Source organism: Aspergillus eucalypticola (assembly GCF_003184535.1).
Source record: "Aspergillus eucalypticola CBS 122712 chromosome Unknown BO83scaffold_52, whole genome shotgun sequence".
Taxonomy (NCBI): Eukaryota; Fungi; Ascomycota; class Eurotiomycetes; order Eurotiales; family Aspergillaceae; genus Aspergillus; species Aspergillus eucalypticola.
The window spans coordinates 1-14776 of record NW_020290326.1 but is presented as its reverse complement, the minus strand read 5'-3'; the positions used below and the strand labels follow the sequence as shown (position 1 = coordinate 14776).

Sequence of the window (14776 nt, the reverse complement as noted above, 5' to 3'; positions counted from 1 at the left end):
TCATATCGCATCACTCATGATGATCGGGCCCAGGCTCGACTCTCGAATCTCCAATGGGCTGCATCTCGATCACTTCCGACCCTTTCGCCGCGTCAGTTCCTCCATCTGGTGGTTTGTCAATCAGCCCAACCGCCTCTTCGTCGACAGCATACCGCCACCGCCCATCCGCCTGTAGGAACATCCGAAAACCATATCGCTTGTCGAGCCGAGTCAGATGCTCTCGCCGCTGCTCATTGGTCCAAGAATAGGTGTTGCGAAAGTCACCCAGCATGCGGCTGTGCGCAACCCAGGGAATGATCGCTCCAATGGATCGTGGCATCCGGGGCCCGCGAAACCGACCGCGTCTGGTGCCGAAGACGACTAACACGACCAGCGTGTCTAGCGCAATGATCACCAGCGCCATGGCCAGCGAGGGCACCGACGGGACCATGGTCCACGTATTGGAGATCTCCGTGGCATTACCAGCCGACACAACCTCATCCAAGGGCACCAGATACATGTTTCGCCAGATCGTGAAGTAGGTGCTCCACACCCACTGATACACAACCTGCGACTGTGTCATCAATTCCAAGGCGTTGAGCGGAACAATCTTCTCGTGCTGCCGGTAGAGACGGGCCACGAGAAACCCTGCCCAGTCATAAGACGAAACATAAGACCGGTTCCGCCCCGGTTCCTCCCCCACGAAGCTCTGAGGGATGGCGGCAAAGACCTTGTTAAATTGGCCTAGAGCCATCGTCGCATTTTCATACATGGTTCCTGACGTGGTTTCCGTGCCAGGAATCGGGTCTATGTCGGATATCTGACCCCGACGGTCAAAGGTCACGGAGAAATTTTGAAGTTGCACATGTGGTTCACATTGGAGTGCAATGGTGTTGTCATCGGTGAAAGGTGACTCCGAGGTATAATTCCACCGTCCAACCACCAGCACCGTCGACATCTGACACAAATCGGTGTCCGTGTCAGCCACCGGGGACAGAAAGTGAATGGAGAGGGCAATGGCGTCGCTGGGGCGCACTAGCGACGTCATGTTAACCCTACACTGCCGGCTGACATCACGGGAGGGTCGATAGACGAAAAAGGTATCCTGGCCTTCTTCTCTTAAGTTCTGGGATGTCTCTAAGGTTTTGCAGTCCAGATCACTACCGATTCCGAGCGTGGTCGCCCCGTACATCAGGTCAGGGTCCGAGTCGGTATTCTTGATCGGAGCAAATGAATAGTTCGCAGACATCCATGGCAATAATGGTACACCGCTGGTGGCGCTGTTCTGGATCAGATCAAACTCCGTGAAGTCCGGAGCGAAGTCTGTCCGTAGGAAACGGGAGTTGCTGTAATTGACGTAAAGAGATGTTGACGGCAGATAGGACTCCGTCAGTCTCTGCGTGAACAGACCACCGGCAACAACAGTCAGCAGGATGTTAGCGATACAGGCAAGTGAGACGAGGCTTAGAAGGGTATGTCGATTCCGAATGGCTTTTCTTAAGATCGACCAAGGATTCTGTGACGCATAATTCATGGACAGCGACGTTTGGGCGGCCACCATGCCGCGCTGAAGATGGACCCACGGCTCCAGAATGCTGATGTTGCGAAGGATCGAGTTGCATAGAGCCGCCACGGAAGATGCGACAACAGATGGGAGAAAGGAAGTTATGGCCTGCAGAAAACTGGAACTGGACTGGGAGAGATGTTGAAAACTCCCGTCGTGGGCGAGAGTAGCTGCCGTCACTCCCATCACAGCGATGACGGCAGCGAGGAGAAGAAATTCGATGATGAAAATGGGTATTACCAAAAAATGGGGCATTGGATCGACACGTGTCCGTAGTTGCTCACTGAGAGTGACCGGAGAACCTGATTTAGTTAGCTTGAAGTACACAGGGCTTGGAGGATATGGACTAACCGTCTGCAGTTATAATCTCGAGTCGGGGTCCCATGGGTCCCTGTTGCCATCGAAGCCAACAGTTTCGCAGGACTTGACGTAATTGCCGCGTCGAGAATTGGTGAAATTCTGGCTGAGGATTCGCAAGGATGTTGTAAGGCGTGAAGACATCAGTCAACATGCTACACATGGCACCAATAGAGCTCGGGTCACTCTGTAGGATGTTGGGTCGGGTTCCGTAAAAGTAGAGGAGAGATATGGTGAGACAGATGGCGATTGCCAAGATCACCTCAGAAGACAACGAGGCGAACGACACGACTGCGATGGCGACTTGTGTGGACTCCCGTTGGGCCGGTACATTGGTCGGATTCTGGTCAGGGTTGAAGAGCCGACTCATTGTAAGCACGAACGTCTCTGCTACACTTCGTTTGACCTTGCTCTCGAATTCGTCCGTCGTCATGACGGTCGATGCATCCAAGACCAGAAGCGGCTCGAGGTCGCCCAGGTCTTGGCTAATCACAGGCAGCTCTGTGACTGTAGTATCGCCAGTAGTCTCATTTAATTCGATAAACAACATATCGCCCGTATATGGTGCTCGCTGGGCCAGGAGATCCTGGAAAGCGTCGATATTGAGCTGGTCTGTTCCCAACTCCCGTTCGGTATCGGGGTATCCATAGATGTTTGTAATTGAGCTGTTAGCATGCATGGAGACCTTGGCCTCCGCCTGTCGATATTCAACCTTGCAGCCAAAGATACCGGCAGATGAAGTGAACTCGGCGCCCAACTGACTGATGCTATTAGCTCCGGCCACCGTGGCATTGACCGAGATGACAACTCCATATAAATCATAGGGGTCATCGCAGCCATGAGTGGTAAAGGACTTTCGACGGCTGTAGACAGGTTGCGACTGATTGTTCCACACGGGCTCCCAGTACCGAACCTGCAAGTAATCGGTTGTCGGAAAGAAAATATTGCTGTAGTGAAAGTCTAATGTGCATGTCTCGTTCGTCCCGGGGATATCCTGCAGCTGCACACCCGTTACGTCCCACGAGAGAATGGGCGGATCGCTCGATGTGTCATTGATGGAGACAAATAGGTGGTCATGTGCTGCAATGTTGCGGCACTCCAGTTGAGACCAGTAGATGGTTTGATTGAGCGTCCAAACCGTACTTTCCCGCCGGTCTTCCATGCTGATATCGACGGGTGCTACTGCGTAGCTGGAGGACTGAGAGCTATGCAGATTGTCACGAGCAGTGAGGACGGAGTCCAGAGCCAGGGTGTCATTGCTTTTTTGCGCCTTGATCCATACAGCCTGGGTATGTAGGTCCAGCAGTTGGGGCCAGGTCTTGATGTCCTCGTTGCTCACGACGGTAATTTCACGGAGTTCAAGAAGGGTGCTCTGCAGAGCCGGGAGGAGCACGCGGATGAGCAGAGTAGCGACAGACACGAGCAATACGACCCAATGGCCTCGTTTGGCTGAGGTGAGCGGCGTAAGAAAAGACTGGCCGAAGTTGTAGTTGATGAAAAGAACCGATGCCGGCGCTCCCTCCGGGCGAGAAATCTGGAAGTATGGCTCGAGGCGCAGAACATCATAATCGATGAAGGTCCACAGGGTGACAAGAATGAGGGCAGCAATGATAGGAAGATAGTTGTAGGCGAACGACTGGGCGTCAGACACGGTATCGGTGTCTGGAAAAAAGTAAAGACCTCCATATTGATCGCTATAGCGGCGAAGTATCTCGAGCGTGATCAGCATCGCAAACATGATCGCCGCGATCCAACAGAGGTATGCGGGACGCAGGGCAACGGGCCGCCATCCCCCGGAAGCAGCGGGTTTTCCATTATGCAGACTGGCGCGGATGAGGCCAAGATGCTCTAAAGGCATGAAACTGGGTCAGTCCTGCTGGAAGATGTGTAGATAGCCAGTAGAGGAGCATGCGATGGGCGGTATTAGACTTACGGGAGATACACAGCCGGACATCGGACAGACTCTTTTCCAGGCCTCCGAACATGCTTGAGGGGCATGCTCCTTTGGGGGCAAACGGCGGTGTCGGAGGGGGACCGGATGCTGTGTCATCGCCCAAGGGATGGCTCATGGAGGGAAGTCGACGGGGCCACGGAACGGGTTCATCTCTGGAGATGGGTGATGCGACAGGCAAACGGAAAGGACATGGTGGAAGTTGCCGATAACCTTCCTAGCGACGTGACGAACGCGATGTAGGGGATTGAGGAGGGGGGAAAGCGAAAGAAGGAGAGGAAGAAGGGGCGAGGAGGAGGGGAGGAGAAGCAGGCGGCGGAGTGAGGAAAGAGAGGAACGGCGAGAAGAGGCCGCGAGGATGACGATCGACGTTTGAATCTCGCCGGCAATTCTTGATTTGCGTAGTCGGTGGGGGTCACGGGCTGCGGCAGGGGGGGAGGGACTTAGTACTAGGTAATACTAAGTTGGCTGTTCACTGAACGAATGTTTGCCGTTTTGCCCGTTTAGGCTGGTGAGTCCCCACCCATTGGCCCATCACAGACCGTCTCTCCCCCAATCAGCATCTGAAAGGGTCTGAAATGTTGACTCCATTGGTTCGTCAGGGACCTTTGAGTGGGGCCAGAGTCTGGGCAAGGGCTCAGGCACTAAGCCAAATCGGCTAGGCATCGACCACCGTCTGGGCCAATCTGGCGAATAGCGGACCAGACAGGGCACCTCTTCGGGACTAGCGAGCGCAGGGTTCCCGATGTAGGGTCTTGGGGCTTTGTTGAGAGTGGGCAGAAGTGGGCTGACCGCACCACGCTGGAAAACCCACAATGGAAGGGAAGAATTCGGCTTTGACTGTCTAGACTCGGGCCCAAATATCCACTTGAACCCTTCGTGGAAATAGTCACGTGAGCAACAAGGAATTAGTATCGAAAGACACAAAGCATCATGTTTCTTGGTATGACTTTATCATGTTTTTATCAAATTAGTATTGTCAGATACCATTTAATAGTAGACACTAAGACATTAAGAAGCAAAAATCACATTGTAGAAGGTGCCTCCACGATATTCGCCTCCTAACACTGCGGGGTATACATATATATACCCCGTGCTAAGGAGTAATAGTACTTTATATCATCTTTAGGTCCTCAGCATTTCGAAATCTGTAAGTGTACTACTACTAGTAGCAGTACTCCTCAGGGTAACTTAACTTCCAACTTAAATTACGCCAATTCTCATAGTCTATCTCGCCTCTACCTGTGTTATCGCCACTGTAATGCCTCATACTACCATCAGCTGCACTTGATAGGAAACAACATACCCACAAGATACAGACCCCCCCCCCCCCCCCCCATATCAAAGACGAATTCTGCCAATATGGAAATTACCGAGGACTTGAAAGCAACAACAATTGCTAGAAGCTGACTGAAGTATAGTACTAAAATGGTCATACGTAATTTCTTTGTTCTATCCAAGCACTAAGAAGCCATTGTTGGGTGACGAGAGACGAAACCCGTCTTTTATAGAAAACCAACTCATATTATCCCATATAATGGAGAATTCTTGAAACGAACAACATACTACATTGATTGATAGCTCATAGTTATCAAGTGAGACACAATCCCTTGGTGTTATCCCGAACTAAGATAAGTGTAGTCAAGCCTATGTATACACTCCTTAAAGAACAATCCCTGCTCATCATCAGAAGAATTCGCATGCATACTCACTAATCAGTTCATCTACATTTAAATGCTAAGTAACATCTTGCGCAGAATATAGAGACGCGACAACAAAATGTCATCAATCGATTTTCTATCGCTCGCGAAAATCGCCAGATCATCCTCGGTTACCTTGATATCGACTCTCTACTCTCTGCCCTTCGCAGCTGTCGGCCATTCTATCTGGCTTACGAGGGGTATGAGGCATCTGTATTGAAATCATGCCTGTATACTACCATCACATCCGAGATACTACCATATGCCATACATACCCATACCCGAGACACCGCCAAGTGCCCGCACGGGGATGTTATTGAATCCCACAAGCTGATTAAAAAGCAACTGGGGAATCCCACGGAGACGCTTCGCAAATGGAGTTGGGATCTATGTGAAATGAAGGAATTACTCTTCGTCCACAGGCATCTCTCCTTTTTCAGAGACGATTACAGCTAGAAGGCTCTCTAAGAGTTCCACAACTCGTTCGGAGAGACAGAGGTTTGCGTTCCCGTATCACGAAATGAATGCGCCCGCATAGCCCGATCCTTCTACGCTGACCTGGTTATACGGCAAGCATGCCTGAATCGCTTTGTTACACTGAAGCACTATGAGTACATCAGTGGAAGCCGTACTTTCAAAGCCCTAGTGACGTATATGGCTGAAAATATATCGTCAAATTGGGTTGACCTGAAGCAGCTCTACATCGTGAGCACTTATTTTCGTAATATCATAGGTAACTTGTACACTCCCAGCGGTATCAGTGTGATTCTGGCACTATCTGGCTGTTAGTTGGTGAGGATACGCTTCGCAATTTCCGGCGCATTGAATTTCTTCGAAGCCATAACGAATGGTCCAGTCAGTGAGACACGCTACGGTAAGCTTCCTGGTATTGATTTTGCGCTCCTACATAGTCTGATCCATCTTCGGTTTTTCTAGGACTGCTATCAAACTTCCATGCTGTTACTGGTTCGTCGAGCACTCGATCCAAGTTACTCACACGTATATCTGCCAGCCTGGAAGGGTAGACTCCCGATATCATGGACATTCTACAATACATTGATGGATGAAGGAATTGGCGAGCTTTCATGGGCGCGGTCGCTCTCCAGTATCTAACCTCAATCTGGCACAGGCGTGCCTTGCTAGTTTAAGCGATCGGACCTGCCGTGCGGTGTTTGGGAAGGATCTCGGGACATACAAGTATGGGATAGTAATGTGGGATAAGGATAGGATGCTCAACTCGAGGCTCAAGGATATCTATCGGACAGATTGCAGCGTGCCTAGGATGTTCTATGTATATGAGTCCCTGATGGTGTCTCCTGCAGAGAAAACAATGGCGCTTTCTTGAACTGGAGCGCAGGAATTTTGAAGATACTACCGGAAGAGGAAAAGACAGAGAACAAGGCTACCGCGTTCTTCGATGACTCCCCTCAACAACCGGAACGTCAAGCTGTCTCACGGGCAGTATCGCCTGACCTCATGTCATGGTGCTCAGATGAATTGCGCGCAGTGAAAAGGAAAAGACAATGAGGAGTGACTTGTCAATTGATGCTCATCATCCGGGAACAAGCTGGGGTAACCGGCTTGGACTGGTGTCGAGTTGGCAGCCTTATTCTCGGGTTTGCCGGTGGGGAGAAGTGATATCATTTAGACCAGTAATCTGTCCTTGCATTCGTTACTCTTATGTCTGTTACTGTTCACTCAAAGTTTCGTATGCTATAATCTACCCGGCCGTACGTTTTCTTATGCATTGGTAATTTGAAATTATGACTGTGTATTTCGGAATACTTATCACTGTAACCAGTGGAACACCTGCAAAGTTAGGACCACTATGATTCGATATATGAGTAGCGGCTGTTATGAAAACGACGTTCAATTACCATTTTGACACATAGCGTAGTATTTAGACGCTGACATTGGTTTAGTGCAATAGCAATAGTGAAACACTTCAAAGGGTAGCTGTTCAAGGCCAGGATGGGTAGGTAACAAACCTTCTACAAAACATTTTCAGGTTACTATGTCCAGTGAGGACAGGGGCCCGACAGGGGCCCACTTCACATGATCTGAACAGCCAGTGCAGCACCTGAAATGTGGCTTTTGCATGTGGCACAGCCATAATATGGACCCGGTCGGGATGCCATGAGAGAGCACAGACCCCAGGACAAGGCATTGAGTGGCTATGCTCAGCTGAAACGTGTACGCTAAAATCAGCCAAGGTCTTGTCATACACTCTGGAACGACCATTGAACAGTCTTCGGCTACAGCAATGTCTTGTCGTTGGGCACTCGTCCGAACAGACTTGTGCAGTACTCCACAGTGGATGGAGAATGCCCGGAGGCCCCGGAAATTCGGCGAATCTCGGCCACGCTTTGTCAACCCAGCTGCCGCTGATCATGACCGAGTGGAGCCAACGGCGACTAGCCTCTATCTAGGATAGACGTACATATGTCAGGCTACTGTTCCGTGGTAAAGAACTTGCGACAAATGTCACCCCAGACGTCCAATCCATATCTACACACCATGTCCATGAATGTGCTGGTCATGCTACCGAGGAAAGGCGCTATATCAAAACGCCCTTGGCAGGGCTGAGAGCAGCGCGACCGCCGACAAATCACGATGCGCGATAAGCGCTACAAGGCATGACCTATGGCTTGGCTGACGCAACCCCGCATTATGCCTCTGTCCTTGATTTGTTGCTGCTTAACGCCGAGTCGAGCTTTTAGGCAGCACACAAATTATATGCGGGGTCAACAATGTGCCCGGGGTATGATAAGGCTCGTATGAAGTTGAAGTCGCATCCATTGTGACATTACCGGGCTCGGCAGATATGCGTTTCGGCGCTGTAGATTACTACCAACGGTTCCAAGGTTCAGGCACCGGACCATGTTCTGAAAAAGGGGAAAATGAAAGATTAGAGTTTGAACACAAGGCCGAATCTTGGATTCCCAGAAGCCCGTTGTTCCTATTGGTGTTCCGAACAATACGATCTTTTCATCTTCTATTGTTCCAATGGTTGCATTCCAGGGCGGTGCGGTGATTGGGCGTTATGCTGAGTCAGAAGCCAGGGGCTTCCATTCCTCCCATGCAAGATCTGTTTTGCCTCTGGAACTTCCCGAGAGAACCGGAGAGATTTCGAGTACCTGAACTTAGTAATGAGGTGAACGTGGAGATTTGATCCTCAATCGATGCTCAAATTTGGCAAGTGGCAATCCAGTAGCGCCGATGTATCTCCATTCCCGCCAAACGGAGCACTCATGCACCACTAATGTGCCAAGCGGACGTCGGTGGATCACAGTCGTCTCATGTCCTCCTACCTCTGGGCGGCGGCCCATCCATCACAGTCTATAGGGCTGCCATGGCCCTTATGCCTGCATTTGTGGGCCGACGAGCCATGGCGGCGTCCAGAGAATTGCGCTGTTCAAACTTTGGATCGAAATGCTGGCCGGCATACCATACATCTGTCTTCGCCTCCGGCAGTTGGTGGGCCGTGAGCAGGATGAAAATATAAATATTCTTGCTTCCTGTCTTCCCGGCTGTTGCAAATTCTGAAGTTCATCTTGACAATCTGTAGTCCCCATTGACGCCAACATGTATGGGACTCTTGCCTACCTCTCTTTTTTCCTGACTTGCTCTCTTGCAAGAAGCGTCGGTGATGTACACCAACACGCTGCTCGGACGACCACACAGTATGCTCAGAAGCAGCCGCCGTTGGACACTCCTTGGACGGAGGATGTCGGGACAAATCCGTGGCCCGAGTACCCCCGTCCACAGATGGCGAGGAGTCAGTGGCAGAACTTGAACGGTATCTGGCAGTATCAGAGTGCTTCCAGCCTGAATGACAGCCAATACCCGCCTTTCGGTCAAGATCTCGCTCAAGAGGTCCTGATCCCCTCGTGCCTCGAAAGTGGACTATCTGGTTAGTACGCTCTTCCTTTGAGATGTCAAAGCTTTGCTAATTCTAGGCAGGTATTCAGGGAACGAACACGCTTTATTCTTGGTTCAGGACCAACTTCACAGTTCCGAATTCCTGGAGTGGAGAGAGTGTGCTCCTCAATTTCGGAGCTGTAGACTATGAAGCTACCGTTTTTATCAACGGAAAGCAGGCGGGTTTTAACCGCGGTGGTTATTTTGAATTCACCATCGACATCACCCAATATGTCGACATTTTGGCGTCTAACGAAATGTTAGTAATTGAATATCAACCGTACGAAAAATTTAGGCTGACCGCAATAGGCTTGTTTTCGTGCATGACCCGACCGATAGCGATGGCTATGTCATCCCTATCGGCAAGCAGCGACTGATCCCGTCGCATATCTTCTACACTCCCTGCAGTGGTATTTGGCAGAGCGTCTGGATCGAAACTGCCCCGGCAAACTATGTGACGCAACTTGACCTTACCGCTGACATGCACGGCCAAGGTGTGTAAATTCCCCATATTTTGCCTGCTTGACTTTTGCCGTTAACAGAATAATGTAGTCAATGCCACCGTGCACAGTATCACAGGCAACGGCACGACAGTGAATATCTCCGTGTTTGATGGTGACGACGTGGTCGGTTCTGCCAGCGGCTTATCCGATCAGCCTCTTCTGTTCAATGTTTCCGATCCCAAGCTTTGGTCTCCGGACTCGCCCAATCTGTACAACGTGACAGTTACCATGGGACAAGATAAGATTTCGAGTTACACTGGCTTCCGCACCATCTCGAAGGGTACTGTGGATGGTGTTGTCCGACCTCTGTTGAACGGAAACTTCAGCTTCATCTTTGGTACACTTGATCAGGGATACTGGCCAGACGGACTATACACTCCACCAAACCGTGAGGCGATGGTCTATGACCTGAAGTTCCTCAAAGACATGGGCTTCAATATGGTCCGCAAGCATGTAAGTAGAGCACCTCCACGATTCTGAGCAAGGCTAACTATGTTCCAGATCAAAGTTGAGCCGGCGCTCTGGTACCGTGCTTGTGACGAGATGGGTCTTCTGGTTATCCAGGATATGCCATCTCTTCGGCCGCTGGAGACCACAGTTGACGCCAGCGGCGTGTCTGTAACCATATTGCCCGACGCGGACCAGCAAAATGAATTCGGAAGGCAACTGGAGGTGCTGGTTAATCAGCTCAAGAGCTATCCTAGTATCTTTGCCTGGGTAAGTAACACTCGAATGAGTTGCGCCGTTCATGACTGACCTTTATGTCTGCATAGGTGATTTATAACGAAGGATGGGGCCAGATCACCAGCTACTATCCCGAGTTCAACCTGACGTCGATTGTGAAGCAGCTTGACCCCACTAGACTGGTTGATGCGACGTCTGGCTGGCATGACCACGGCGCCGGTGACTTTAGCGTAAGCCACACCCGCAGTGATCTCGAGGCTCTAGACTAACCGATTCAGGATAATCACCACTATGCGAACCCCCAGTGCGGCACTCCATTCTATTCTATCGACTCCAGTCCGTATGATTCCAACCGGATTGGTATCCAAGGAGAGTTTGGAGGACTTGGGAACAACGTTTCGATCGAGCAGTAAGTCGACATGACTCTAGATGCAGGAATGACACTAATCAGCCACAGCCTTTGGAACAACCAAGAAGCGATCAACAGCATCAACGAGACATATGAGATTGACACAGACGTGGATGCTTGGAACTACCGCAGCCACCTTTTGCTGTCCGAGCTGCAGGACCAAATCCGTTTGTATGCCTGTAGTGTTGGTGTGTGGACCCAAACGGTTGATGTTGAGGGTGAGGTGAATGGATTGATGACATACGATCGGCGCGTCAAGCGGGTGAACGAGACCCAGTGGAAGGATGATATCCAGGGTCTGTATGATGCGGCGTCCAAGAGGACCAATTCTTCGTCGACGAATTGATGATATTCTTTTGTTTTAAAAGATAGCATGGTTGAGTATATAGCTTGATATCCATTTGCATAAGAATAGAAGCGCTGTGATAGATCAATCTGATGATTTTTACTTCGATATTAGATGATGGGAAGGTGAGGTGGTGAGTAGGAGTTTGTATTTCTCGTGATCCCGTGATGTCGATCTATGAACGGGGACGGTGTACGGTACCAATGTATGTATGGTAAGGCTAAAAGGTCACAGCTACTCAACATAGCATGTCGCAGACTACGAAGCTAAAAGTACCATCTACTTAATCGCTAGGAAGGGGAGGTAGGAAGGGGAAGACTCAAGTTGAGGACAATACACACAGGTAAATGTGTCCAGTTTCGATACTGCAGTGCTATGCTTTCCAGGCAACATGAAATAACCCCTGAAGCAGTAAAAGACACCTTAAGCCTGCCGGAGACACCAAGCTATAGTTTAGGGGACCACTCGGCCAGCCTTACGATCCTATCACACCGAAAGACGCAGCACTCTCCCAACCAGGCCAGCCCGCAGGCACATAACTGGTCGGATTCCAAGAGCAAGTCAGACATGAACACGGAACATGCCTTCGGAGCGCTTTCCGACCAACGTGGTAAATGTGCCTCTGGCGGACAACACGTGGTAGCGGCAAGATGCGATGACATTGGGAATTTTTCCGAAAAGGGAGTTCGACATCTGGCTGTCAAGTGGTGCAATCACGACTTCAATTCCTGCGCAGACTAGTCAAGCATCGGGCATTTAGCCACAGGAGAACCGAGTGCCATTCGCTGGCAAATCCGATCTTGTGATATGCCAAGAAACTTGAATCCTACCTCATGCGATGAGCTGGGGTCGGATCTCACGGCATGATGAGACACCGAGGGTTCAGCATTGGACGCTTCAGGTCTGTGCCACGGGGTTTTCAGTTTCTAGTCATCGGACAGGTCATGTCCGAGTCATAATTGGTATCATCCTTGCTGATCTTAATTCTTTGGTTGTGTCAGACGGTGCACGCGAGCGAACTAATTTCCGGGGCTTGAGCTATAGCTAGCTGTTGACCGTCCCCAGTCTTACGGATAGATGTAATAGGCTGTATTGTTACCAGAGACTATGTAAGTAACAGGTAAAAGGCATCCACAGCGCTTACCTTCACAACACTGGTCCATTTAATTAGTCAAGTTCCATTTGTTAATAAGACAGAGAATTGAGCGGTGTTGTTTGCAGTTGCTGTTTCCCAACCACCACTGTAGCACTTACTTTCTCAGCTGATGGGGTGGGTTTTTGAGGTCTCTCTCTATCCTGACCATACATAGACTTACTGAGATGTTGCACCATGAGGCCTATACTGTGTTGTTGAACAGCGTGTACTTCAGCCTGAAATGTGTGAGTTGCACGACTTTACAAGTAGGAACCCAGCGAGAAGCCGCAGTAGGGAACACAGTATCTATCTAGGAAGAGGGAGTAGTGAACCGCTGTATCAACTCCTGCAGGAACTCCTAAATCAACGGAGCCGGGAGGGGCGTCGAGGTGGCACCAGTCCGGCTTTCATGACCATACCATACAGAAGACTGGGCGACGCCAGTGTAAATTACCGTCATGGGCACTAGTTGGCAGGTAAACTTCTGGGGTTCCCCGAGATGCGGGGAAGAAATACCTAGGAGATTCCCTGCTTCTCTGCCCGCGTTTCCCCTTCATCTCCAGCTTTCATCATCCACTTCTGCTAGGGTTCCAAAAGCGCCCATGCATCGGTCGTAGGGGACAATGAAAGAAAGCTTCACCTTAGCCAGGTTGCCGCTTGGCCTGGCCTCCCTCTGCGCTGCTCGGGTCCTTGCGCCTCCTCCGACATCACCGTCAACAAGCTTCTTCCATGTGGCTGACCCTTGGCGTGTCTTACTGGCGCCCATTCTCCTCCAGTGGGATTTGAGTGGTGATGGTGATCCAAGTGGAGCTACCAGGGAGAGACTGAACCGTGGCTTTCACTCGTCCCGTTCAGGTTCTCATACTTTCTCCGCGAATCCTTCCATTGATCCCTGCTGACACCCCATCAACTCCCCTCCAGGGTTGGTCCTTGCAAATTAGCCCAACCTGCCGCTAAACCTTTCTGTCTTCCCATAGAGGGTTTCAAGCCGTGCGTGGACGGGGATCTTGATCCCTTTCATGCCTTAAGCTAGGTTCGTCGGATCGTCACTGGATTTCGCCCTCCAATCATCGATTCTTTACTTCCGCCACGAGACACGCCGATGGACTGGCTGGGGTGATGGGTGGCCCGACCACATACAACGGTACCTTCCTGACCGGTGGCACGATGATTGGTCCAATTCCCAACTCTAGACGCAGCTCTGACCAGACAATTTTCCGCCCATGATGCGGGGTTCGCTCTTTACCCCCGGAGATGACTCGCGGCTGACGCATGGATGAGTCGGTTGTATATATTAAGCTACCACCACTCTTCCCAGCGGTGCGATTCTCTCTTTTCCCTTCTTTTCCCGGAGCAGCCAAGTCTCGTTGTTGATCAACAGCCGCAATCATGTTGATCGGCAACATCTACGTGATTGCGAGCGTCGCCGTCGTCGGCGGCGGCTTGTTTGGCTTTGATATCTCCTCCATGTCCGCTCAGCTGAGCGAAAATTCCTATCTATGCTATTTCAACCAGGGCCCTAAGGGACCCCCTTTTACTGACGATGAGGACTGTTCCGGTCCCACATCCCTCAACCAGGGTGGCATCACGGCAGCCATGGCAGCGGGATCTTGGCTGGGTGCCTTGATTTCAGGTCCGCTTTCCGACCGCATTGGACGCAAGACGTCCATCATGGTCGGCTGTATCGTTTGGTAGGTCAAGGCCCGAGGCTCGTGATGATGGTTGCTAACGCTGCCGCAACAACCAGGCTGATTGGTTCCACTATTATGTGCGCGTCCCAGAACATTGGCATGCTCGTTGTTGGGCGGGTCATCAACGGTCTCGCCGTGGGCATAGAATCTGCTCAGGTCCCCGTCTACATTAGTGAGCTTTCGCCACCCTCCAAGCGTGGTCGGTTTGTAGGCTTGCAGCAATGGGCCATTACATGGGGTATCCTCATCATGTTCTAGTGAGTGAATTCGTTTGGATCTATCGTGGGCCGAACTGATAGTGACAGTATCTCCTACGGCTGCTCCTTCATCGGGGGCCAGAAGTCCTACAACTACAGCACTGCTTCTTGGCGGATCCCCTGGGGTCTGCAGATGCTGCCGGCTGTTTTCCTTTTCCTTGGCATGCTGGTTCTGCCCGAGTCTCCTCGCTGGTTGGCGCGCAAAGATCGTTGGGAGGACTGCCACCGGGTCTTGGCTCTTGTCCACGCCAAGGGGGATCTCAGTCATCCTTTCGTTGC

The 14776-nt window shown here is 50.9% G+C and overlaps 5 protein-coding genes across 5 annotated transcripts; 4 read left to right on the top strand and 1 right to left on the bottom strand.

Annotated features, from left to right (window-relative positions):
* Positions 1-10: 10 nt before the first annotated feature.
* Positions 11-3969, bottom strand: BO83DRAFT_432822 (DUF3433 domain-containing protein; the record flags this gene model as incomplete). The annotated part of the gene is made up of 3 exons (XM_025535645.1): positions 11-1845; positions 1895-3748; positions 3834-3969. The coding sequence occupies 3 exons, from the start codon at positions 3967-3969 to the stop codon at positions 11-13; spliced, it is 3825 nt and encodes a 1274-aa protein (XP_025381911.1).
* Positions 3970-8177: 4208 nt separating this feature from the next.
* BO83DRAFT_460441 (uncharacterized protein) lies at positions 8178-9036 on the top strand (the record flags this gene model as incomplete). Its single annotated transcript, XM_025537206.1, has 2 exons — positions 8178-8684; positions 8766-9036. Coding segments are annotated over exons 1-2 (361 nt in total), but the record flags the coding sequence as incomplete, so codon positions are not given.
* Positions 9037-9136: 100 nt separating this feature from the next.
* On the top strand, positions 9137-11414 carry BO83DRAFT_432821 (putative hydrolase; the record flags this gene model as incomplete). The annotated part of the gene is made up of 8 exons (XM_025535644.1): positions 9137-9464; positions 9515-9731; positions 9782-9966; positions 10025-10428; positions 10477-10692; positions 10749-10889; positions 10938-11068; positions 11117-11414. 8 exons carry the CDS (start codon positions 9137-9139, stop codon positions 11412-11414), a joined length of 1920 nt encoding a protein of 639 aa, XP_025381909.1.
* A 1701-nt stretch (positions 11415-13115) lies between these two features.
* On the top strand, positions 13116-13750 carry BO83DRAFT_207897 (uncharacterized protein). The gene has a single exon (XM_025526692.1). The coding sequence runs from the start codon at positions 13173-13175 to the stop codon at positions 13446-13448; it is 276 nt and encodes a 91-aa protein (XP_025381908.1). The 5' UTR covers positions 13116-13172; the 3' UTR covers positions 13449-13750.
* BO83DRAFT_207893 (general substrate transporter) lies at positions 13694-14776 on the top strand (the record flags this gene model as incomplete). The annotated part of the gene is made up of 3 exons (XM_025526691.1): positions 13694-14240; positions 14297-14497; positions 14546-14776. Coding segments are annotated over exons 1-3 (734 nt in total), but the record flags the coding sequence as incomplete, so codon positions are not given.